A 26,371-nucleotide genomic window follows, 5' to 3' on the forward strand; every position below is an offset into this window, starting at 1 on the left:
CTCACCAGATAGCAGCAACTACAGGAGGAGAATTAGACCTAGGATTAGGCAAGGGATGCCAAGACCCTGACAGCTCCCTTCAGCTTCTCCAAGCATGGGAAAGTGCCAGGAGGGCACATTCATGCCTCCAGGCTCGGGAGTGAGAAGGAATTACAACTCAGTACTTCCCAGGACAGTACCAGGGCTTACCAGCTGCAATCCTTACTGCACCACTAATTGCTCACCAGTTCTCGCATTCCTGACCGCACTGTCCCACATCAAGGACTAGATACTAGGAAGAGCATGGTTCACATGTTGAGCAATACTCACTCCTGCAGTCTCTCTCCCAGAGAGAATAGAGACAATAAGTGGTTTTGCATGCAGTAGTTTTATTTTAAGCAGTTATGACCTAGTACAAGCAGCTTCTAGGAAGAGAATTCTTTACATTGTATACTAGCTGAGGGCTTAAGACCAACAGCAAATTGAATATTGGCAGTGCCTGGATACATTGATGAAGGACATACCATGGATGGCTTACTAGGGAGGTGGGAGAATTGCAGAGATTCAGCTCTATTCTCCTCCTGGCCCAGAGCTCAGCCACCATTCCTGAAGGCAGCTACAAGCACTTAAGAGTAGCCCTGCTACCTCCACCACCTTCCTTAGAAGCTCCTAAGGATTTATTTACCAGTACCCAATAATCATCCAAGATGTGACAGTTCCACCCTCAGCTGGAGAGTGGAGTTACACCAAGCTAAGACCAAGCCCTTCAGAGGTTGTGCTCATGGCCTTATCCTTTACATGAGGGTGGTGGAAGCTTCATGATCTCCTGCTGCCTCTGCTTCCTTCTCCTGCAAGGGTTCCTCCTCCTGTGAGGTTTCCACCTCCTCCTTCCTGGGAGAGAAGGGTCCCACCAGCCAGGACAGAGGTGTGTTGTTCTTCACGTAGTCCAGCAGCTCCTCCATGTACTCCTGGATCACAGCTAGCTTCCTCTGGCTCAAGACACTGTTGGGCAAGTCCTGGAAGGATTTTGCCACTGAGAAAGAAGCATGAAGCTCCTCTATGGTACTAAGAGATTGTTTCACCTTATCCTGAAGGCTTGAGGGGAGGCCTTGGATTGCAGACACTATTTTACAGCAGGCGATTTGCAGCTGCTGTGTGATACTGCATGCCATAAGCAGGGCCAGAGACTCCATCTCCTGGGAGGAGGCAGGAAGGACAAGATCAGAGTGAGTTACTTCCCAAGAAGATTTTAAAAGGGGGGGAAGAAAAAAAAAAAAAAATCAAGGGATGCCCAGAGCCCTTTTCTTCCCTCCCCAGGAGGTACCTCTGGCTCTGCAGAGCTTTTATCTCCACTCTCTTTGGAAGACTTCCTACTCCAGTCCAGCCACATCTGGTGTAGTTTCTCCTGCCCCTCCTGAAGCTTTTGATTAAATCCTTGCTTAAACACTTCAATCTGTGGCAGGGGAAGATCAGAGTGTCAAGAGTGGTGAACTGCACAGCTCTTTATCATAGCAATGAAGTTGAGACCAAGCCAACAATTTCATCTCCCTCCTGCCAGGAGACCAGGCTCTACCTACCAGTTCAATGATGCAGTGAAGCTGTGCAAGGGCCTCCTGCATGCCCTGCCAGACCTGCTTCATTTTGTCTGTTGAGTGCAGGTAGGCAAACAGGCGAACTTCATCAGAGAGAGACCCCAACCGCACGAAGTACCTCCTCTTCTCCTGCTGCTGCTCCACAGACATTATGCCTGCACCCTCCTCAGACGCTGCCAGTTTGGCTGATGAAAGAGACAGTATCTGTAAGTGGCTGACTAGAGATGCTTAGCACACAGAGTAAACAAGTATCAGGAGATCTTGGACAAGGAGCCAGGTAGCCTCCAGCATGGGACTTCCCAGTAGCCCCATTCCACAGTAGTGGGGTGAGGAATGGGACTGACCATCCCCTGTGTGATAGTTCCCATTACAAATAGTCACATTACTGTCTCCTTACCTAGTTCCTCATTTCCAATGGGGAGAGAGTCATCTTCTGTTCTCCCCAGCACAGCTTCTGCTCTGCTTACAGCTGTCTGGCCCACGCTGGAGTCCATAACCATCCCTACGCTGCTGGTCACTGCAGATCTGGCAGCCTCCACACTGCTCTGAAGAGTCTCCTTAGTTACATCTATTGCCTCCATCACTTTGCTGCTCACAGCATCCTTTGCATCAGCCACTCTGGATGACACCAACTCTTTTGTGTCAGAGATAATCTGTGGAAGAGGAGACTTAGTTAAGGGATTGGGTCATGTAGTACACTACAATTCCAAATTGCACCAAAAGGACAATTAGCACAGCGTCTGCTAAGTATTTACTCCTGCAGGAGTCTGCTCTATGCACCTAGAGGTAGTTTGTTCCTCATATGAAAACCTACTTCACTTCCAAGGTTAGAAACCCTGCAAGGGCCAGGTGCCTCTGCCAGCGAGGGACAGCACAGCCTTTGATTCTTACCTGGTCCACTGGCTTTTGAAGGAGTGGGAGCTTTTCTCCTAGTTTATCCAAACCCTTGGAGGCATACTCACTTGCTGCAGCAACTGGGAAAAAAAGAAAGTCAAAACTTGTTTTTCCTGCGATTCCATCTCACAGGTCCTACCTTCCTGAGCCTGTTGCTCTGCAGGGAGCCTAGATGAAAGTCTCCATCAACATCACCAGGCCAGGTGTGTTGTTGTAAGCTGAATTTGTAGAGCCGCTTGTCTTTGCCTCCCCATAGGTCTGTTTGCTTTGACAGCAACTAATTTCTACTTGTATGACATAGCCACCTACATGGGACCCCCTCCTGCAGCTTCTTGAGCTCTTGAATAGATGCAGAACTCATTTCTGCCCAAGCCTCCACATCCTAAGGATCCAGGACCACATGGTAACTGACAGTAGGGGGATGCCCACTCTGGGCTTAGAATGAACTCAGGCCTGCCACATGGACTGTTTTGTCAGACACTTTCCATTAGGAATAGCCCCTCTCCCTCCAGGAGTTTAGGGCTTCTTCTCAGATGCCATGGTCATGTTCTTTGAGGGCCATGGCAAATGGGACCCTTAGATGTACAGTCCTCCAAGGGGAGGCTTCCTCCTGTCACCACCACGCATTTGTAAGAATCCGATTATAAGCAGCCACCAGCCATACTTTGGACCTTGCAAGATCAGCTTTAGGGTAGTCAACAGAGTCAAGTCCTGGTCCTCCAGGGAGCAACACTCCATCACACTACTTGGACTAGGACTCAGCTTTTTAGCCTTAATTGTAAGCCAGGAGTAGTCCTTTTAGTATGGTGATGGAGAGGCACATTTCCACATCCTAGGGCTCCTTCCAGCTCTTGAAAGAACTAGAGAGTCCCTCCCAGGCAGGTGCAAACCTGCCCTTCCACAGGGGATTACCATGAGGCTCCAGTGTAGTCAGGACTGGCTGCACACAGCTGGCTGTGGCTTCAGTCACGCTCTTCACTCCTTTCTCTGCTGCATCACACACAGATCTGATGTAGGGGTGGCTCTCCTTAGTGGAGGCATAAGCTGTAGAAACCACATCACAGGCAGAGTTGACCAAGGTCAGGTTAGCCACCTGATTTACCTCATCCTAGAAGAGAAAGAAAAAAGCTATGAACTTGCAAACGTGACACTGAACTTCCCATGCAGTTTTGCCCCAGAACTTCCTCTTATGTTTGCCTGTTCAGGTCACCTAGCCTGGTTGAGGAAGCAAGGCTTACCCTTCTTGAACATTGCTTTAAAATCTGCAACTCAATTGAGAAACAAGCTGCAGAGCATTGACACTTATGGTTGGCCCATTCTAGCAAGGTCTTCCTCTAGTGCGATGTTACCCAAGGGACAGCTGAATTCATGGGCAACCTCAATGCTTCTGGACCCATATCCAGCTCCAATTCACTCAGTATAGCTATTTAACAAGCCAATCCTCCAGGAAAAGCTTCATCAGAACAGGATCAGGTAGGTTTTATGTTGACAGACTTTACACTAGTCTGCAAGAAGCATGCTGCTGGTCATGGGAGTAAAGCAAGTGCAGCAGGTTTCAGGACTGCTGAAACATGGGAGCCTGTCCACAGAAGCATTGCCTGCAGCAAGCCAGGATCTTGATTTCAGAGTTAGAGAAACACATCTCCTGTCCAAGAACCAGGCTATTGTGCTTAGCCTAGGAGGTTACTTACAGGATCTTCAGGCTCACTCTTTTGGCTGTGCTATCACGCACATTTCCAGAGAAGCTGCAAGGCACAGCCTGAGCAGAAGAAACTCTCCTCCCTTTGTGGAGGCTTAGCTCCCCCCAGCCACAGCAGGGCCACCTCCTCATACCTGCACCCAGGAGCTGCCACTCATTGCATCTCCCATGGAGCACCTACCCGCTGCTCCTCTTCCTTCACCGCCAGGGAGCTCTTGGCAGCTTCCTCTTTGTCAGGCATAGCAGAGGCCATCGCAGCTGAAATGCAAGTAGTACCAGGGTTTAGGAAGAGGGAAAAAGACAAAGCAGCTGGTGAGCCTTCCCTCCGACTTCGTTAAAGAGAGAAGTTCCTTCAGTACCCATTAAGAGAAGACCCCAAAATGGGCCCCTTCTCCTGTTGTGGTTTAACCCGGCAGGCAGCCAAACACCACACAGCTGCTTGCTCAGTGCCTCCTCCCCTACCCCCGCAGTGGGACAGGGGAGAGAATCAAAAAAAAGTAAAATCCATGGATCGAGATAAAAATAGTTTAATAGAACAGAAAAGGAAAATAATAATGAGGATTATGAATATACAAAATAAGCGATGCACAATGCTATTGCTCACCACCCGCTGACTGATGCCCAGCCAGTGCCAAAGCAGTGATCACTGCCCCCCAAACTCCCCCAGTTTATATATCATACAGTATGGAATACCCCTGTGGCCAGTTTGAGTCCGCTGTCCTGGTTATATTCCCTCCCAGCTTCTTGTGCACCTGGCAGAGCATGGGAAGCTGAAGAGTCCTTGACTAATGTAAACATTACTTAGCAAAAACCAAAACATCAATCAGTTATCAACATTATTCTCATACTAAATCCAAAACACAGAACTATACCAGCTACTAGGAAGAAAATTAACTCTACCCCAGCCGAAACCAGGACATCTCCTTACAGAAGGAGGGGAACTGTGCTACTTGCAGAGCCAGCTAGTATATAAGTTTCAGAGTTTATGATATCAGGGGAATGAGGATAAACTCTTTCCTCACCCATGAAAGTTCTTGTCAGAGACTATAGTGCTTATTATCAATATATTTAGAAGGGGTCCTCCTTTCTCCCCACCAAGGTTTAGAAGATTTAGAAGAAGTCTTACATTAGAAGAGCTAATAACAGCAGAATTAGGAGGGGAAGTAAGGAAAAAAAAAACCACACACCACACACCTCCACCAAACAGCTCTACTGCTGTTAGCACACCCCAACCTGAACCAACTTTTCGCTCAAAACCAGCAAAAGCCGTATCTAACCTTTCAGGCAGGACTACAAGCAACCTTATGTTAATTAAGACTAATTCCATTCTGTAATTAAGCCAAGTAAGATATATATAAACATAAACTAGGAGTTCATAGAACAATTACAGCCTTAACACCTAAACATTTCCCCAGAAAATCTGAGAACGCTACCTTTCTGTCCTGTTGGCAGCAAGCAGACAGCAGCCAGGAAGCACCAGACACCACATCATGCTCTATCACCCCTGCTCTGCCTTTTTGTACAGGCTGGGGAACTGGGGTAAGGAGGGACCCTCAGTGACTGACAGCTCTGGGAAGCAGCAGAAAGGAGCCAGTCACTGTCCTGGCCAATTAGAGGTGGAATGGGGCAGAGATGGGCCCTGCTGTGGCTCGTTAATTACTCTGTAATCAGGCAGGTACACCTTGCCCTGTGTAGAGGAGCTGCCTTCGGAGGCCGGTGCTCCTGCAAAACGAGAGAGGCATTGCTGGCATGGACCGTGCACCCTCTGTGATCACACACCAGATCACACACCAGATCACACACGCCTCAGATCACACACCATCTGGAAATGGCAATTAGTTTTGTTTCTCTTTTTGATGTGAAAAAATAACCAGAAAAGAAAAGCAAATATAGTAAAACAAATGCAGAGAAGGACTTCACACCTAACACGGGATTCCTATTGCTTTTACCTGCTAGTGCTTAATGTTTAATGACAGAAGTAGCTGCTCAGCTGCTGCCTCATCTTAGAAGCACTGGAAATCAAGTTTTTCATCTTGAAGTCCCCAGAGAACCCAGTCTCTCCACATCTTCCCCAAAGGCCTGGAGGGTGAACATCCTGTGCATAAGACTGACTCCTAGCCAGGTTAGACCCCTTCTGCTTGCATTCAGTCTGTACTTTCAGGGCTGATCTGACTCGTGCCATCCACCTCCATCAATCCACTTTCCTTCAAACACAATTGTACGACAGCCCGCTGATCTTTGCATGCATTTTGAGAATTGCAGCTTCCATTTATCCCTGTGCTGGGGGCGGAATGTGGACACCCGGCAGCCTGGGGGAGGACCAGGCATGGTCCTTCCCCCTCGGCAGAGCTTCGCCTCATTGCAGAAAGACCCTTCCAATTCACCGGTGTCCTGGTTTCGGCTGGGATAGAGTTAAATTTCTTCCTAGTGCTGTGTTTTGCATTTAATATAAGAAGAATGTTGATAACACACTGATGTTTTAATTGTTGCTAAGTACCCTGCTAGTCAAGGACTTTTCAGCTTCCCATGCACAAGAGGCTGGGAGGGAGCATAGCCGGGACAGCTGGCTCGGCTGGCCAATGGGGTATTCCATACCATGTGACATCATGCTCAGTATATGAATGGGTAGCTGTGTCCAGGAAGTAGCGATCGATTTTTTGGTTTTTTGGGCATTGCTCAGCAGGTACACTCATTTTGTATTTTTTTTTATTATTATTATTATTATTATTATTATTATTATTATTATTATTATTATTATCCTTTCTTTTTGTGTTCTATAAACTGTCTTTATATCAGCCTACGAGTTTTCTCACTCTTACCTTCCGATTCTGTCCGCGTCCCACTGCGGGGGTTGGGGGGGTGGGGTAGGAGCCAGCGGCTGTGTGGTGTTTGGCTGCCTACCGGGTTAAGCCACGACAACCGGGTCTCGGAGCATGCAGGGACCTGCCTCGTGGTGGTGGGTGCCATTAGCAGGAAGAGGGAAGCCAGCAGTGTCTGCGTCCTGCAAGGACTGTCCCTCTGTGCAATCTAGTGACATTAAAATACAGAAGTCTTGGGAATGGCTCTTGTTTGATTTACAGAGGAGCAATTATACTGAACAATTCATTCCAGGAGCAGGGGGTTTCCCACAGAATCTGTGTCTTGGGCTGCTTTTCTCTGGCTTCTCTGATGATTAATGAATAGTGAGTCGCACCGTGTCCTTCTCTTCAGAGGAGAGATTGCGATGGACCCCTCTCCTCCTGGGCCACCTCTTCACCTGATTTTATTGGGATCTTGATTTTTTGTTAAACCTGAAATCAACTGAGCAGTTCATATATTATATGGGGGAAGGGAAGACTGATAGTCACACGAATGCACACAGAACATGGCTCTTTGACACATCAGGATAAAGAGAAATAAGGGCACAGTGATGGGGACACAGCAGCTGATCAAGGACAAATCGCTGACTTTCGTTTGACAATGTTACAAAAGAGCAACAGTCTCCAAAACACAGCACATGGCCCAGTTTTCATGTCATCACGATCTGGTGAGATCTTGCAAAAAAGAAAAAGTGAAATTCTCGGTACACTCCCAGGGCAGCCAGCTTGGGAAGACAGCACAGTCCATATGGTCAATGATTCAGGCAACTGCATGCAGTCCCGTTGGAAAGCTTTGAGTGGGAGTGTGATGCCTCAGGTATCCTCCTAGTACCCTGACCCTGCTAAGGGTCACTGCTTTATTTCTATGCGTGCATTGTCCAACGTGTCAGCAAGCCTGCTGTTGAGTGGGAGTTCAACACCGAAGCTTTGCAGGATCAGGGTTGATGTGATTTTGTTTTGCTTGCAGGAGAACACATGAAGTGTTTGTGTTATAGCCTCCATCCAAAACCCCAGCTCCTCAAATACAGTGTCTGTCATTGCCTTCATTTAAAAAGAAAATCAGAAGAAAAAACTATGAGTGGGTGGCACCAGTGTAACACCAGCTTAGATCTGCTCTGCTGTTACCTGTCGGAGGAATCCGGATCCCGGTGGCAGAGCAGACAGGACTGGCACCCATCCACACATGATGTGAACTAAATTACCTTCCTCCCTTTCCAGTATTCATGAGCTTAGCCCCATCCAGCATCCATCAGGATAGCATGGCAGCTACAGAGCTTTATCTTAACAGCCAGTTTCCCCATGCAGGGAGCAGCCTGTTTCCTGCTCCCGCAGCAGAGCAACCACCCCAAGGCAGCCTGTGTCCCACACCGTCCCAGGCAACCCGTCCCTCATGCGCACTGTGGGGGACAATGTGCAGAGCCCCAGGAGACCCTCCGTATGAACGAACCAGCACAGCCCTCCAAAACCAAAGTTATGTATTGTGAAATAGCCACAGAAAATACAGAATCATAGAATCATAGAATCATAGACTCATTAAGGTTGGAAAAGACCTCTAAGATCATCGAGTCCAACCGTCAACCCAACACCACCATGCTCACTAAACCATGTCCCCAAGCGCCACATCTACACATCTTTTAAACACCTCCAGGGATGGTGACTCCACCACTTCCCTGGGCAGCCAGTTTTTTACCCAGCAAAGAGTGTACCTGTCTAGGCCGTGAGCCACCAGCTTCTCCAGGAGAATGCCGTGGGAGACAGTGTCAAAGGCTTTACTGAAGTCCAGGCAGACCACATCCACAGCCTTTCCCTTATCCACTAGCGGGTCACCTGGTCATAGAAGGACATCATGTTGGTCAAGCAGGACCTGCCTTCCATGAACCCGTGCTGGCTGGGCCTGATCCCCTGGTTGTCCCGAACATGGCTCGTGAGCACCCTCAAAACGAACTGCTCCATGATCTTCCCCGGCACTGAGGTCAGGCTGACCGGCCTGTAGATCCCCGGATATGCTCCAGGCACTGCCCAAGAGGGAATCCACTGTTTGCTCAGGGGAAACCCTCACCAGCACTCAGCGTCGGTGCTGGCATCCCAGGAGCAAAACAAGAAGCTGACCAGCGGGTGGGTGCGGGATGTCTTAACACAGGGGCACTGGGGCAGCTCCGGGCAGGGGGGGGTGAGTGATAGCCTCCACCTCACTGTTTGCCTGGCAAGTGAAGACCCCCTTGGCCTGCAGAAGGCATTGAATTCAGCTCTCCTATAACCTGGATCAATTCTTTAGCATCAGCATGTATATGGTATCACCAGTTGTATTTTTGCGTGAGGGTAGCATGGCTACGGGGTTTTGAGAGGAATAACTATGTGATGAATATCTGCTGAACAAAACCTTAAGGATACCTCGGAAAAAATGTTTGACTGGATGATCCCAGACAGACACTGATTTGGTTGCTTCCGTTTCGTCAGCAATAACTGTGGGCATGTGAAAAAGCAGTTTCGTGTTCCTAGATAACATTATTGATGAGCAATAAGATTTTGGGTTATTTAAGGGGCATTTCATTTCTAAGTTTGTCTGAGGTGCCACAGTCCTTCACAGACCAGGTTCCGTGTGTCCTGTACCAGTTATCTACAGATCTCCTTACGTCCCTGGATTCTGAACATTACGAGTAATTCAGTTGCTCTGATGCTGGACACCAAGTACCAAAGATCCTAATTTTTACACTAAATATAAGGCATTAGCTGTGGTTTCTCAGGCACATTTAATAGTAAACTCAGTGTTAGAAAAAGAGAAAAAACACTTTTGAATGGCCCTGGCTGCACAAAGATCACAGTGACATGCAGTTTTCTGGATGATGGACTCAGGGGATTGTGAGGCTGCAAAACAAGCCTGTTGTAATGGCCATGAAACTGCTGGCAAGCATGGTGCTGGAGGCTAATGCAGTAAATCTGGAGGTTTTGACGTATCGTCCCTCGTCAGAGCTCGCTATCACCGTAATAGAGAACATGAGAGCAATTAGGGTCTAAAACCCTCTGTATGCTCCCTTGTGTCTTTCCTGCAAAAGAGGAAAAAAATCCTCCAAGTACGAACAGTCCTCCAGACAAGCCCTGAAGCAGTGGTAAATGTCACGTCAGAGGATCCACCATCCCAGGAGGCCTTGAGGAAAGGAGCAGTGTTTGTGCAGTTTGCCTTGAGGTCTACCTTTCACTTTTTGTTTTGGACTGTGACAGCAGCATCCCTGAAATACGTCATCCTCGGGCACAAGGAGCCACGCTGTGGCTCCCACCATTCGCTCCTCACATCCTCAGCTATGAATGCCACATGTGCAGCAGAGGCAGAATATTGGGGTAGAGCCCACGCTGGTCTTATGGTGTTGAGTAGAGGAGTTAGGGTGAGTAGGTCCTCCACTTGACAGAGCTCCTGGTAAGGCTTTGGATGATCAGACTCATAATGGTTTCTTGCCTTGTATGAGGACAGAAAGGCCCTTGGTGTCTTGAGCTGTTCATGCAGTCTTCTCTGCCTGAAGTGAGTCTCCTGAGGATGTTTAGATGAGAAATTGAACTTTGAACCTGTGGAAATGGGAGCTACCACTGCTTCCAACCATCTTCCAGAAGATGAGCTTCATCTGGCTCATCAGTACAGCAGAAGCCTTCAGAGGACCCCAGATTCTCAGCAGAAGGGCTGCTCCTGCTGTCCCACACCCATCAGATGCACTGAGGCAGTGAAGGATCAATCCCCAAACCCTGCAGGTTTCCCGGAAAATAAGAGACAGCAATGTTTCTGTTCCTGTGCTGAGCTTGAGCTGCCATGCAGTAGAAAGCCAAGCAGTTAGATCTCCCTCTTAGCTCCCTTTAGCTGCCATCAGAGGAAAGAAGTACCAGTTACAAAGAGACGGATGCATTGGCCTGACAGCACCTGAACTCCTGCCGAAAACCTTTCAAAAACATGCTGAATTCCAAGGAACTGCTCCCATCCTCTCTCCCACCCTTTCTTTACCACTTGTTTTTCACAGCTCTTTTTGAAAGCAGGATGTTTTGCTAAGCCCCCTTGGCAGAAAAAAAGCTCGCACAGAGGTAGAAAAGAGCGAGCAATTTCACGTTATGGGTCTGCTGCTGTTAGTCACCACAAGGCATGTCCTAGTGCTTTGTGTCACGGGGGGAACAGAGACTCTCTACCTGGAAACTGCTGTTCAGGTCCTTTGTAGTATTGACTGAGCCTTTCTGTCTCAGGAAGATGTAATGAATGCGATAGCTGTCAGCCTGCTGCGGAGTTTAGCATAATTGCTGTACAGCTGGGTAGTTACGGTGATAGCTACCCCTGTTGCCTTGGCCGAAGCTGCATAGCGCCTGTGTTTGCGAGGAAGATAGAATCACAGAATCATAGAATAGTTTGGATAGGAAGGGACCTTTAAAGGTCATCTAGTCTAACCCCGTGCCATGGGCAGGGACATCTTCAACCAGATCAGGTTGCTCAGAGCCCCGTCCAACCTGACCTTGAGTGTTCCCAGGGATGGGGCATCGACCACGTCTCTGGGAACCTGTGCCAGGGTTTCACCACCCTCATTATAAAAAATGTCTTCCTTATATCTAGTCTAAATCTACCCTCTTTTAGTTTAACACCATTCCCCCTTGTCCTGTCGCAACAGGCCCTGCTAAAAAGTCTGTCCCCGTCTTTCTCATAAGCCCCCTTTAATCACTGAAAGGCCACAATGAGGTCTCCCCGGAGCCTTCTCTTCTCTGGGCTGAACAACCCCAACCCTCTCAGCCTTTCTTCACAGCAGAGGTGTTCCATCCCCCTGATCATTTTCATGGCCTCCTCTGGACCCGCTCCAACAGGTCCATGTCTGTCCTGTGCTGAGGGCTCCAGAGCTGGACGCAGCACTGCAGGGGGGTCTCACCAGAGCAGAGCAGAGGGGCAGAATCGCAGCCCAGGATACCCTTGGCCTTCTGGGCTGCGAGCGCACATTGCCGGCTCATGTCCAGCTTTTCGTCCACCAGGACCCCCAAGTCCTTCTCACAGGGCTGCTCTCAATCCCTTCATCCCCCAGCCTGTGTTGATACCAGGGGTTGCCCCGACCCAGGTGCAGGACCTTGCACTTGGCCTTGTTGAACCTGAGGTTCACATGGGCCCACTTCTCGAGCTTGTCCAGGTCCCTCTGGATGGCATCCTGTCCCTCAGGTGTGTCAACCTCACCACTCAGCTTGGTGTCATCTGCAAACTTGCTGAGGGTGCACGTGGTCCCACTGTCTATGTCATTGATGAAGATATTAAACAGTACTGGTCCCAGTACAGACCCCTGAGGTGACCACTTGTCACCGATCTCCATCTGGACATTGAGCCATTGACCACTATCCTCTGGATGTGACCATCCAACCAATTTGTCATCCACCGGACAGTCCACCCATCAAATTCAGATGAAGACGAACAGTCAAAACAGGGAGACCATAGGAAAATCAAAGGGGGGGAATTTCTGGTGGCTGGGATTGCCCATGTCAAACTTATTGTGGTTTAACAGGTTACGCTTTTCCCCCTCTTTTAGCAGGGGTGAAGGAGAGGGGAAGTAAAGGGGGACAGGAAGAGGTAGCCAGAATGTGCATTAGCTGTACCTTTTGCCCATAGTCAACACAATTAACGCAGAGACTAGGAAAGCTGATGGTGGTGAACTGAAGCAGAGAATCCTTTGCTGCTTGATCACCGATGGTCAATGGGAAAACCTGTGCCAATCCCTCTGGTTGGAGTCGGTGCTACAGAGACTGCATCCACCTCAGTGGCAGGCTGCTAAAATAGTCAGCAGACTTGAGAACGGTTCCCCTACCCTGGAGGTAGACTGACTCTGAAAGGCTGGACAACACCAAGCACACTGCTCTCAGGAGATTGGCGTTTTTTTAATGGGTGGTGTTGGCCAAATGCAGTAATTGGTTGAGCAATATTTGGTCTTCAGAAGTGAGCATCATCCATCAATAGGTACTATGAACTGTCCCAATCTGGGGTAGGACAGGTCAACATGGCAATATTAATACAACAGAGATCCAAAAAATAGAGACCTTCTTCCCATCTGCTTTACCTGGTGAGTGTGTTGCAAGTGCTGGTAAATCCCTATAACTACGATTTCAAAGAGACTAGTGGGAGGACAGAGAGCTGAGCCTTGCCTGGGCAGGCTGCCTGGCCATTTCAACTTTTCCAAGGTATGAAAGATGGTAGGTTTTTTCTTTTCCTGGTGAAACTCATCTTAACCACACTGGACAAGGAAGAAAAACACACTGCATTACAACAGCTAAGCTAGAAATGAGCATCCTTCTAATGCTGCTGGACCAGTCTAGCCCTGTTCTTCACATGTGGCCAAACTCTGCACCAGGTGGGCCTGTTCCGGGCAATGGTTCTGCTCATGGATTAGAGGGCACAGTGGATAAAGAAGCCTCTGTGAAGCACTGCATAAGAGCCCCTTCCTGCACAAAGTAAGAAAATTATGCCTGTCCTCATGTGTGCTGTCAGGGTTATTCTGGCTGTTGGCTCTGAAAGTGTGGCAGAGCCTCTGGTTGGGAAGAGAAGTGGGTTGGGAAGAGCTGAGAGCTGTACTGAGCTCAGCTGGGAAAGCCAGCACCTCTGAGGAGATGGCGTGGTGCTCCAGCGAGCTCAGTGTCCCTGCACAGGTCAGGTCAGGTTGGTCTGTGGGTTGGCAGCCAAGTTCTCAGCACTGCAGGTGGGTGCTCGTCTGTGCCCCTCTGCAGCTAAAACCTTCTTGAGGGATTCATGTTTGTGTTTGTGTGTGACTGGGGGGGTCTTTCTTCTTATTCACTGCTGAGACCACCTATTGTGAGGGAAAGACACTGCCCAAGGTGGGGACAGGGAGAATACAGGTGCTGCTGTGCTGTGAAGGGCACAGGTTGAGTGTAAATCATGTACAGAAGTTACAGGAGGTAACTGATGCAACAGGTTCTGACAGTCTGCTCCAGTTGGTGCTAGAGAAATCAGTGAATCAACCAGCTCGGTCAATCTAAGAGGGCCGCAGCTAACAGTTTGTTCTGCCTTTGTATTACGTGGTAAGCATTTGCACCGGTTGCAAATGAATCACCATTTCTGTGCTCGTTATTGCACGGATGTTTGAAGACCGCAGAGCTATTGTGGGCTCCAACCAAGGCAGGGGAGAGCCTGCAGATGCTGTATCCATGACGACAGCTCCTTCCACTTTCAGTTGTTCGACACCAATTAGAGGTAGTCTTCCCAGTGCTAATGATGGGAATAAGGAGGCTGGAGCACTGGGCTGGGCTTGGGGACTGTGGGACTCTGTCCTCAGTTCTGCCAGCTGCCCGCGAGGTGACTTTCTCTGAAGTCTCAGCTTCTCCATCTTTAAAATGGTGATCATGATTTTGACCTTTCTCCACAACATGCTTTGTGGTCTGCTGATGAAAAGTACCAGATGAAAGCTAGGGATTATTGATAATAAACTCCACATTTACCATTAGAAAGGCAGTTCCTGCTCAAGTCAAGCCACGGTCCCCTTAGCCAGAGAAATAGTTCCTCTGTGCAGGTCTGGCCAGTGCCAGTTTCCAGGTCCTTGGATTTGATTCCCTCCAGGAGGAGGAGGCACGTTCAGTCTCTGATGTGGGGATGTGCTTATGCAGGAGCCCGACTCGAGCGTGTAAGCAGAGCTGCCGGGAGGACAAGCTGGGCTCCGCGGCCCGTCAAATCTTGTTCCTTCTCTGAGATCTGGGTGAACTGAGACAGTGACTGTATGAAATAGATGCCTATCCCCTGAGAAAGTGTCACCAGCTGCCTTCCACCAACATCTGTTTTATCTGGAGCGGGACTTCCAGGCAGGCTGGACCACAGAGCAACTCCTAGCTGAAGCAGGCAATAGCGGGTTACCCATAGGAGACCATCCAAACCCCGCCAACAGCACCCTGAGCTCAGGGACTGACGCTTGGTTATCTGTGCTTGGTTTCAGTGTGGAAAATGGATCCAGAGGGCTTGCACAATGCATGTACACAGGGCGGGTTATTGCTCTTCAACGAAGTAAAATAGGAGGTCTGGGTGCCCCTCTGCTCTACAGCACACTTGCTTAGCTTGTGCTGGCCTCTTTCAATCATCTCTATATCATGCGATCAGCAGGTAACCTAGGCCCAATATTTGAAGAAGGTGCCCACTAAACTGTCAGAAACACCCTTCAGAAATATCCTTTGAAGTCCCTTCCATAAAAAGAAACTGGAGCTTGAAATATGTACAGAGCACAGAAGAATAGGCTCTAGCAGCACATTTTGAAAATCAGTGCTTTAGGCAATCTCCTTAGCAGCTTGTTAGATGTTTTATAAGTGTCCTTCCCAGCTCCAGAAGAAATAATACTACTAATGATTGTGTCAGATACAAAATAATTTCACAGCCTTTTTTGTCTGCAAGCTTTCCAATTTCAATAAATCATTTGCCCTTCTACGCAGCTGAAGGAATCCAAAACCCATAGTACACACAGCTCGGCTGGCAAAAAAAAAAAAAAAAGAAAGGACACCACGGCCATCTTTTTCTGCATTACTTCCAGCCAATACTTCGTTTGCCTTCGCAAGCCCGGCACTGGCTGAGCTGTGATACCTTCTCATTAGCCACGGCTGAGCGGTCTCTGGGATCCCAGGAGGAGGTGTTAGTATTAAGCATGGAGAAGCATAATAAGGGAATCGGCACATACCTGCACATTTCACTGGTCTGCAAAGTGGAGTGGTGTCCTCGAGAGAGGTGATGAACATCCAAGCTCCCCCGGGGCTGGGGTGGTGAGATAGTCACCCTGGCAGTGGAAGCTATGGCATGATAGATTTGCCTTCAAGCAGAGAAGTGATTTGCACATCTGATGTATTGGGGGAGTGTTTTAACCAGTGAACTGTGGGAACTAGTAAGCTTCCTGCAAATACTCCTTTGCTCAGGACCATTGTCCTTGTGGGCATAACCATACCTGAATGATTGCATCAATCCACCAGGAAAAGCTTTCCTTGGGGATGGCAGAGGTGAAGCAGGGCAGAAAGGACACAAGTGCCTTTGTGCCTTCTACCCAACAACACACCTGTGAGAGGTTTACTACTTTGATTTTAAAGATGGAATATTGTATAGGGGAAGTGGCAAATGCATTTTACACTTCTCCCTTGAAATGGTTGGTGTATTCTTAAAAAATAATTGCAACCCAGGCTAGAGTTATTTGAAATACCCAGAAACAGCCAGTAAAAATTCACATTTCCAGGAGTCTCTTGAAACTCCTTGAATTTTCACTGTGGGTGATGGGGGAAAGGTCCCAGAAATGACTGTTTAAAAAAAAAAAAAGATTCATTCGAAAGAGCAGAGGATGATGAATCTTCAGTGCTCAACGCAGTTACAGACTACGAATAAATAACTTGCACTGCTAGATCAATTTTCCTATGTTGATTGCATTCGTCTACTCTTTTTGTTCTGAATAATAGAAAACATCACTCCAGACTCTTGCAGAAAGTAGGCTAAGGCCAACAGCTCTCCAGCATCAAGGCTTGGGCCTCCATTGGTCTGTAGAGCACTTGAGTGGGGTGATGGCCGCCTCTTCTGCTGCTCCTCCCTTCCAGGTGCTCCCTCCTGTTCAATCCAGCCCCTTGCATATGCTGTTTTGGGCTGGGGTCGTTAGAGCTGCTCCATCTACGTTGGTGGATGAGAGAAGACTCACCCAAGCCTACATAAGGAGAAACACGAGCATGTGTGTCTCTTGACCGCACGCGGTCCCCAAGCAGAGGGGCTGATGAAGCAGATTTATGTCTCATGACTAATTGCAGATCCTGGCTGAGCTTTACCTGGAATTTGTACACTCCCCATCCGATTCTCTAGTGCCTGCTAGACTTTGAGCTCACACAATGATCTTTCCCTCTCATTAAGATACTTACATTACCTTTTTCTTCTTCGTTTGCCTATTTTTTCACATTTTGTAAGAATTTAATTACCTTTGAAACCTCTTCCCTGCTCTGTAAGATCTGATTGAAATTTAGCCAATGGATTCAGAAACTACTTTGTAGGCACAATTTAAAAACCCAAAGGAGATAGTTACACTGCAATGTGAAATAATATATAATACATTTGAGTTTAATTTATCCAGAGCACTTATAATTTTTCCCTATATGTTAACTGATGTAATTTTGAGAAATTTATTCCAATCCTTTATGTCCCCTCTTTTTTCTTTGAACTGCCTGAAGTACCTGGCACTGCCCGGTAGATGTTCCCCCTCAAGACCTGCCAGGGACCCCACACCGGGCAGAGCAACAGCCTCAGCTCACAACTTTTTCAGTGTGTCTACAGAGTCAAAAATGCAATTCAAATGAGAAATTAAAGGTCAGAAACCAGAAAGCACGCAATTAACTAAATTTAAATTTTTGTGTGTGGATATTTAATCTCTCAATCACTAAAGTTGTACCTGAACTCCTGGGCTTTGCCATAGAGGTAAGTGGGCAACTAAAGTGTAATAATCTTCTTCAGGACATCTTCATTTTCCACCTGTGTTGTTTCCACTGCACTGCTCTGTGTCTAAGCTTTGAGTGTGATCTTGCTTATTCCCCTGGCACAAGTCGTGGTAACCCCCATAAGGTCCCTTCACCCATGGCCGCCGTCTCAGGGGATGGTGAGGAGCAGTCCATCCTTCACATTGATCCATCATAGGCTATGGACAGTAAGAGCTTTTTCTTTCTGGCAGAAAACACTCCCAGTAACTGCAGGCTGAGATTGATAAGAATGACTGGTTGGGGCAATCTGGTGTTTTCAATCCTCCCATATATTGTTCTTTTTAGAAAGCACCTGACCTTTAGTGTCCTTCTTCAAACTGTCTTCCTACTATACCATTCACTGATCCCAAACGGATGTCTTCCTTCCACAGAGCGGCTTGAGGCTTTCATGGGAGACTGATGATGCAATATCCAGTCCTCGAGGTCTGGAAACTTCATTTTATAGAGGAGAATCTGTGTCATCCTTCTTGGCAGGGCGACGGCAGGGCGGGTGTTATTAAGTGTGTAGATGGGTCTGAATGAAGGTTGTCCATGGTCAGTTGAATTTTAGCCGCCAAACACAAATGCTGAGGCTTTAGACTTTCATAGAGTATTTGCAAAGCGTTGCCACCGTTTAAGTGCAGTTGGTAGATTAATTTCACTGTGGTTCAATTTGCAGTTTAATGGCATCGAGTTTAGAACAGATTACAGCCATTTCATCTGGCCTCCAGCTTTGACTACAGCGCAGGGTTATTCACTGAATTTCACAAATGTTTTAGGAATATCACTGGTATGCAAACAGCAGCCTATGCACTGTCCCAATTATTTTGCATTTGAATTTCAGAACTGGTGGCCTGAGGGGCAAAATAGTTTGAATGCTTGGTTTTGCAAATAAACATCCAATCTTATGTGGCTACATGATGCCAGGCAATCAAGGTCACTCATAAATGTAAAAATGTTATGGGATAACACTGATGCAGTCAAAGGTAACTTGACTGTAACATTCACACATTGTTTTCCCCATCTGCCAACAGCTTTTTGTTTGTTTGGTTGGTTGGTTGGTTTTTGGTTGGGGAAGTTAATTTTAAAGAAGATGTTACAAGAGAAACGCGTGTGTGTCTACACCACGGGGTTGCCTACCTTTAAACCGGTGCCCTCAGCTATTAACAACAGTGCTTTTTCCAGCAGTCCCATTTCAGAGCCAATGTCCATGCTGCCGCGGGTTTGTGGCCATCCCTGCACCAGCGACCGCGGGGACATCTGGCTCAGCTCTGCCTCTGGGAGGAGAAGGTGCATTTTCCTCCTACTGCTGTAAATCCCTTTCTGAGCCGTCTGTGGAGGCTTACAGCTCCAGTGATGGTCATGGCGAGCCATGGCCAGGAGCGCCTCTCCCTGCTTCCATGGGATTGCTGTTTCTTGTGGGAGGCTTTTCCAGAAATCTCTACATTTCAGGGAGACATGCTGCGGCTCAGTTCATAACTCACGACTTGCTGGTGTTTTATTCGACTGTGTGCTCTCAAGTAGCCTTTGTTTGCATTGTTATCTGGAGCAGTGTGATATGACTGTCCTACTTTGCCTCTCGTAAAAATAGCACAGAAATAAGGTTTGATCTCTTTCCAACCAGAGAGATAATTGTGAGCTGTTTGCTTCCACGATCTTCCTAGTCAGTTGTTATAGCTATCTTAAAACGATTCTTTCAGAGCTGTTTTTTTTTCCTGATGGGGTCACCGAGATTGATGGCAAATCTTGATACACCTGTCAAAATACTTTTTTTTTCACTGACAGAACATTTTGTATTAGACGTTGCAGTGTTAGTGTATATTAATATGTATCCCTTTCTTTTGCCATTCTTTAAAGTAGTTTGGAGGATACAATTTTCAAATTTTTTATTATACATCCTTTTATAAAAGTGTCTCCATAGCTGCTTCTTTCTTTCTTTTTTTTGAAATCAGATTTCTTTCTGATAGGATCAGATCTGAAATCATTTGTTATGTTCCTTGCATTTTTTATTTCTGAAGTCAGGCATTGCTTTTTACACAGTTTCTGGGGGGTTTTTTTGAGGCTTTTGTACTTCTTTTCTCTCCTTTTAATATCAATTCTAATGTTTGTCAGACAATTTTATTTCTGGCATCTTTGTTCTCAGCTTTATGTGATCTTTCCTGTTGGTGCTTTCCTACAAGTTTTCTAACTAAATTTCTTTAATTTCCAATTGATGTACTTTCTCTTACTGTTGACATGGAAGAAAAGCAGAAGAAACATTATAGACTTTATGCTGGTTTGACAGTCTAATAAGAGATAGAAGAAAACAGTACACACCGAAAGGGGGAAAGCAGCTCCTTATAAATCTTATAGGTTTCTTGTAATGGAAAAATAACATATCTGACAAATATAAGTGACTTCCAAAGGAGAACAGCAGCAAGCTGTGGATCCAGCTAAGCCAGCGTGGGAACATAAATTAGTTGCTTCATAAAGTGGATCTCCTTCAGGAGAAGAAATGGAGCGACTTCCACCAGATTCTGGCTGTCGGTGGAAGGTGATATATGGTGTATTGAGGTCTGGGTAGAGATGGATCTTTTCACTGTATTTCCACAAGAATTCGGAAAGAGGGTCTTGTCATACACCAGGGTGAAAATCCAAGTATGGTAGTAGAGCCACTGAACAGTGATGTGAAAAATTAACTAGCAGTTCAGAAAAACTTATCCAGCTACTGAGGAATGCTGGAATGAATCGCGCTCAGCTGCTGCTGTTTACATTTCTCATGCTCTGCTTGTGTCTTCAATTTCTTACAACCTTCTTTGTTTTGGCTGGATCTTGTCTTGATGCCACTGCGCAGCCCAGCTCTGTTTCAGCTGTGCTGGGAGTGGAGAGAGCAGCCGAGGATTCATGGAGGAGCTCTCATAAGCCATTTCTGTGATACTATTTTACTATTTTAATTCATGAAATCTGTATTTATGATGTTGAAGTCTAACGGAGAGTCGGGGCCATGGTGTGCAGTGCTCACGCACAATCCAAAGTGAGAAATGAGACTGCTGCAAAAACCTTCCAGCCAGGGCAGGGGGAGCAGCAAGCGGCAGAATGTCAGAAAACCATGAGATATTGCTAATAAAACTAGTCAGAGTTGCCAGTGCATGGCAGGGGGCTTTGCAACATCCCAGCCAAGCTGAGGTGTCAAGCTGGGGACAGCATCATATCTAATCAGTGATGCAGGGTGAGCTGACAGTGAAGGTGACAGCCTGGGAAATGCCCTGGAAGGACAGGAATTCAGGATCCTCTGCATGTGCTGACTCTGGAGTAGCAAAGCAAAAAAAGCTGCCCTCGTTACAGTAATTACAGCTAGGAAAGGCACGCAACTTTTTTCTTTTTTTTCCAAATACTGAGCTTTCCCTCAGAAGGTATTAGCAAAGCCATCCCTCAGCACCACCTCCCCAGAGCCCCCCTGGCTCGAGAGCTGCTCATTTAAATGATTCCCACCTCTGCCTGTAGTAAGGGGAAAGCCCCATGGGCCCAACAGGAAAAACTGAATAGCAATCCAACCTTTTAAAAGGAATATGTTTTCTGTGTAAGAAAACCAAGCTAGCCACAGAGAAATTGTTCCCCAAAGAGCAGGAACATCATGAGGCCTTTCCTCCAAGTTTCCAAGAATCACTGCCACCAGGTAATGCTTGCTATTGATCGGGCACAGCCCAGAGCCGTTTCTTACTTTCTCATTTATGAGTCTGTTTTAAGAACCTTATAACTCAGCTGTTGGGGATGGAACAAAGGAGGAGGTGACGGGAACGTGTCACACTTGGGAATTCTGCCGAAAGATGCCACTTGCGAATGGTCTCTTCCTCTCTCAGATCAGGTACACGTAATTTATTCTCCCTCCTGCATAGAGCTAAATGAGCATAGAACTGATTATCTTGGCATAAGCATATCCACCAGCATGCTCTCAAACCTGCCATATTTAAGCTTCATGTGTACCGTTAAGGCTTGCTGGCCCCACCTGTCCAAACTCGCTGGCCATCAAACCCCTGCTGCCCCTCAGCTCCTGGCTGGCCCCCTGCAAGCACCATCTCCCCGATCCTCCCTAAAGCCTTCAACCCACCCCAGTGCAAACATCTGCCTGCCCTGCCTGAGGTCCCAGGTCCGGGCACCCCGCTCGGGGGCTGCTCTGTCACGGGCAGTCGCTGCTGGCAGTGCTGGGAGCATCTCTCCTCTTCCCAGGCCACCTGTGAGCACCCCAGAGGATGGACGGGCTCCAGCTCTTCTGGGTTAATAGATAGGCAGAAGGGGGGTGACTTCTGAAAACAAACCAGCTCAAGAAAGTTACCGGTGGTGTAAAAATCCAGCGTGCAGCTGCAAGAGTCCTCAGGAGCATCACCTACAAGGGGAGCTTGGAAGGTTGCTTAGTTTAGAGGAGAGAAGATCAACAACCGACGTGGCTACAGCTTTGAAATGAATAACAAATTCCTGTGCAAGGGCGAGAGCAAAAAACAATGGGCTCAGCTTGAGGCAGGAGGAGAACAAGGCAGGTGGTAGAAGAAGTCACTGACGGTGGGAGTGTGAAGCATGGAGTCTCTAGTGTAGTCTCTACCTCTGAGACCCTGAAGCACAAGATAGAAATTATCTGTCAGACACATTTTACAGATGATCATGCTCCAGAGCAGGGGGCTGGACACCTTCCAGCTTCATTCTCAACAACGTCTCAAAATAGAGAGAAATTTTGCCATCAGCCTCAATGAGCAAAACATGCATGGCACTGCAGAAAACACCACAGAAAAGCAAACTTGCCTTCAGCTCATTCTGCAAACCAGCATCCCAAACTTCAAGAAAAAAATTGTTCCTGAAATGCCCATCTGTTGCTGCACATAGAGACCTTGTTTAAAGCTAAGGAAGCAGGAGGGGCAGTCTCCTGGCTTGCAGAAGGCCAGGTTTGGCCTCTGGCTGTGCCATGAACAGCCAGGGTGGGACAGAGAGGGAGGGAGGTGAATAGGTAACTAGCCAGAGGGGAGACTGGTGAGATTAAAAAAAAAAAAAAAAAAGGGATTTTATAAAGTCATAAGATGATGTGACTTGTTTGCTTAGAGAATTTTAGATTTGGGTTCTTCTTTTGCACATCTGCTGCCTCATTTCATTAATTATAAGTAACTGTCCTGGTTTCGGCTGGGATAGGGTTAAATTTCTTCCTAGTGCTGTGTTTTGGATTTAGTATGAGGAGAATGTTGATAACACACCGATGTTTTCAGTTGTTGCTAAGTGCCCTCCTAGTCCAAGGACAGCTCCCGTGCCTACTGACTGAGCTAGGTACACGAGATGGGAGGGAACATAATCAGGACAGCCAGCCCAGCTGGCCAATGGGGTATTCCATACCATGTGACGTCATGCTCAGTATATGAACGGTAGGCGTGATCCAGGAAGTACCGATCGCTACTTGGTTATCGGTCAGCGCGGGTGGTGAGCAATTGCATTGTGCATCACTCATTTTGTATATTTTATCATTATCATTATTATTTTCCCTTTTTCTGTTCTATTAAACTGTCTTTATCTCAACCCACGAGTTTTTCTCACTCTCACCCTTCCGATTCTCTCCCCGCCCCGCTGAGTGGGGGGGGGGGGGGAGTGAGCGAGCGGCTGCGTGGTATTTGGCTGCCTGCCAGGTTAAACCACGACAGTAACAAAATGTGGGATTTTCTTTAATGAAGCCTGGAGGTATGGCACATGCCCCAGCCACGCCAAACATCTCTACAATTTATTTTTTATCAGATGTTCCAGTGCCCAAACTAATGGGCAGTGAAACACACCCTAAGTCCTGCTAAGTGCTCACCCTCAGGTGAGCCTCTTCGTCTTCCGGGAGTCCAAGATTTCAACTGAACTGATTTTAATGGTTTGGCTTCAGTTAGAGGCTTCTGAGATCAACAGCCCAAAGCCAAAATTGTCCATGGTCTCCTTGTCCTAACTCTTTGCCGCATCGTGCTCAGAGTAATGATTTACTGAAGCGCAGCTGGCACAAGGCCCTAACCATGCTCCGAGCTTCGGCAGTGCCCAGAAAAACAAATACTGGCAGAAAATATATTTCCTGGAGGAGAAGGAAGCCCGTCCATAAGTTTCAAAGCCAGAAGCTGCTCTGCAAGGCTGGAGCCATGGAGATACTGGGCTTGGGGAAAATATTGCAGGAGGGAGTGCAGTTGTTCAGAAGGGTTTGGGGTGGTGGTTTTTGGTTTTTTTTTTTTTTTTTTTTTTTTTTTTACAAACCCTCCACTGCATAGTATATGCTTGCACTCTACCCCTGCATCGGTAGAGTGGCTTGTGGCACTGTTCAAGTGCTTGTAGCCACCTGCAGAGAGCTGGACGGCTCTGTCCCGTGACCACTGACCATCCCCCGTGAGAAGCAGCATGGGGGAAAGAGATGTCTGTTGGCAAATCTTGGCATTTCCTGCACAGCAATGGATTGCCTGGGTTGTATTATTAAAATAATAAGAGTAACAATGCCGTGCGCTGGCTAAGAGCTAGCACAGCCGGTCAGCAGGCCACACGTGGACGTGCATCACTTCATTTACAAGAGCAATCTCCTGGCAAGGAGCAGCTTGAAAATGGGGGGAAAACAGTGTAAATTTTTTACAAAAAACTTCATTAATCTAAAATCACTTTGCAGGCAGGAAAACAAGCCAATTAACAATAAATCCAACCAAGTGCTGTGGCTGCCAATTGCTCCTCTCCCTGCACTTCAGGTGCGACAATACAAGCTACGAGCAGCTCAGAGACCTGTGGACAACCTGCAGGAATCCCTCAGCTTCCTGGTACCCCTGTGCTTAAACACCTTTGAAGTCTAGTTCACGAATTCCGAGTCCAACCTCCTGATGTGCAGCTAAATCCCATGGGAACACTCCTAGCCTATGACCAGCAGCGAGCAAGGACACATCTCCCACCTGTAAAGCTCTCCATGGCTCCCTGCGTTACACGGCTGCTGTGGCAACAGCCTCCAGAAATGATGGTGCAACGCAGGAAAACTGAGTTATCTTTCAGGCTGCATCTCGTTGCAGAGTGGAGACCGTGTGCTATTGGGACATGCATGTTCGCAGCCCCACTTCATCACCACCAAACAGAAGATCCCCATGGCCAACACATCTCTTGGCTCCCAGCTACAGGCTGGTCATCACTACCAGGTTCATAGAATCATAGAATCATTAAGGTTGGAAAAGACCTCTAAGATCATCGAGTCCAACCGTCAACCCAACACCACCATGCTCACTAAACCATGTCCCTAAGCACCTCTACACGTCTTTTAAATACCTCCAGGGATGGTGACTCCACCACTTCCCTGGGCAGCCTGTTCCAAGGCCTGATCACTCTTTCAGTAAAGAAATTTCTCCTAATGTCCAATCTAAACCTCCCTTGGCGCAACTTGAGGCCATTTCCTCTCGTTCATTAGGTTCCTTGTTCATTAGGCTCTTTGTAAATAGACAGGAAAGCCAAATGCATGACACTCTACCCTTAATTCATTGATGCTGACTTGAGAGTGCTGTGCTCTCTCGTTAGCTTTGTCTTCATTGGTAAAAGGAAGAAAATTTCAGCCTGTTTCAGACAAAGCTGTGCAAAGTATCAGTGATGCGCAGCATGGCCTGGGCAGGATGATCTGTGGCTGGTGTAAGTCAGCGGGATGGCAGGGTGGAGGCAAGGGTTCCCTGCTTCTGCAGAAATAGGAGCACAGGCTCCCAAAACCTGGGTTGCCAGGGGCTTGCTTGAATTTGGAGAACTGGTAGGGACTCTGAAAAGCACCACCACCCCGGTGCTCACAGACCCCTACAGACACATGCAGCATTTGGACCCTTGGTGCTGCAGCTCCTTGTGTTTTTCCCTTTGGCTGCAGTAAAAATTTCTATTCAAAATAGTGACATTTAACAACAAGAAAAAACCATGTACGCCTCTTCCCCAGAAGTGTTTCCAGAAACTCCCTTAGAAAGACAATCAAGACATACACACAGCTGGTCTTTCTCCCTCTAGACCGGGGTCTCCAAAGCTCCACCTAGACCAACGATGAAAGCAAAGGAGGAGTAAAGCACCAATGTTCACAAAGGCATCCAGACCCTGCACCCAGATGGACACCCAAGAGATTTTACCTTCAAGAAAGAGATTTTGTAAATTTTAAGCCTCTTATGCTGCTGGCCTCTACACTGCCATGTGGCAAGCGATGAGTGGGTGAAAATTACCCTTTACAGAGCTGCAAACTTAACTGCCTTCGCATTTCACAGGGAAGACCCCCTGGAAAGGGGTCTGGCTGGCTTTTGGGCACTACCATTGCCCACCACGGCAATACGTGGGCTGAAGTTGAGCAGCTACTGAGCCCTTTCTCACCTCCTGCAGCCAGAAAGATGGGAACTCTCCTACCTTTTTCTCCAAGCAAGGACTTCAGCCAGCTCAGACCTGCTCTACTCATGGTAACTCAAGGACCTTTGGGTCTTCCAAGGCTGCAGCAATCTCTCTCCTCTCCCCCAGCCGCCTTCCCCAGAGGCCCCTCAGCAGTCACTTGGCTTATTTCCTCCAGCCATCTCCTCAAAGCTAAACATCCACGTAGCTCTTCTCAGCGCTGAACGGCGCGCGTCTGCTCGCACGCCCCTAAGACACGGTTAAGCAGCAGGCGGCTGCGTCCCCCCAAGCAAAACAAGCCAGTTGGCCCCTTCAGGTCTGATGCCAACAAGTCCCCAGATTTGGTGAGTTGTTCAGCAGCATCTGTGCCAGGAAAGGCACCATCGTAACTGGCATACCGAGAGTAGTTAGCATCACACTCAGCTTTTTGTTTGACTCTGACAGGTAAATGAGATGTTTAGTGATTTCTCTGTGGTCTGGTTTACAGCTGAGAGAAATGGCTTTATCTGAGCTGCTCCGCTTCATTAGTTATTTAGAGAAGAAGG

At 47.6% G+C, this 26,371-nt stretch overlaps 1 protein-coding gene across 1 annotated transcript; it reads right to left on the reverse strand.

Annotated features, from left to right (window-relative positions):
- Positions 1-757: 757 nt before the first annotated feature.
- Positions 758-18,854, reverse strand: LOC142089913 (perilipin-3-like). Its single transcript, XM_075167057.1, has 9 exons — positions 18,621-18,854; positions 6,984-7,006; positions 4,346-4,493; positions 3,378-3,573; positions 2,463-2,545; positions 1,969-2,224; positions 1,557-1,756; positions 1,304-1,432; positions 758-1,175 (listed from the first exon to the last, which is right to left on the reverse strand). Exons 1-9 carry the CDS (start codon positions 18,852-18,854, stop codon positions 774-776), a joined length of 1,671 nt encoding a protein of 556 aa, XP_075023158.1. The 3' UTR covers positions 758-773.
- Positions 18,855-26,371: the final 7,517 nt, after the last annotated feature.

The sequence above is a fragment of the Calonectris borealis genome, chromosome 17 (genome assembly GCF_964195595.1).
Source record: "Calonectris borealis chromosome 17, bCalBor7.hap1.2, whole genome shotgun sequence".
Taxonomy (NCBI): domain Eukaryota; kingdom Metazoa; phylum Chordata; class Aves; order Procellariiformes; family Procellariidae; genus Calonectris; species Calonectris borealis.

What these genes read in the sequence shown, in the direction of transcription:
- LOC142089913 (XM_075167057.1), bottom strand. Translation starts at nt 18,854, where the DNA reads ATGGCTCGCCATGACCATCACTGGAGCTGTAAGCCTCCACAGACGGCT. An exon ending in TTCAAAAGCCAGTGGACCAG is followed by an intron (nt 2,225 to 2,462) that starts GTAAGAATCAAA and finishes CCTCTTCCACAG; the next exon opens with ATTATCTCTGACACAAAAGA. An exon ending in AAAGCTCTGCAGAGCCAGAG is followed by an intron (nt 1,176 to 1,303) that starts GTACCTCCTGGG and finishes GCCTCCTCCCAG; the next exon opens with GAGATGGAGTCTCTGGCCCT.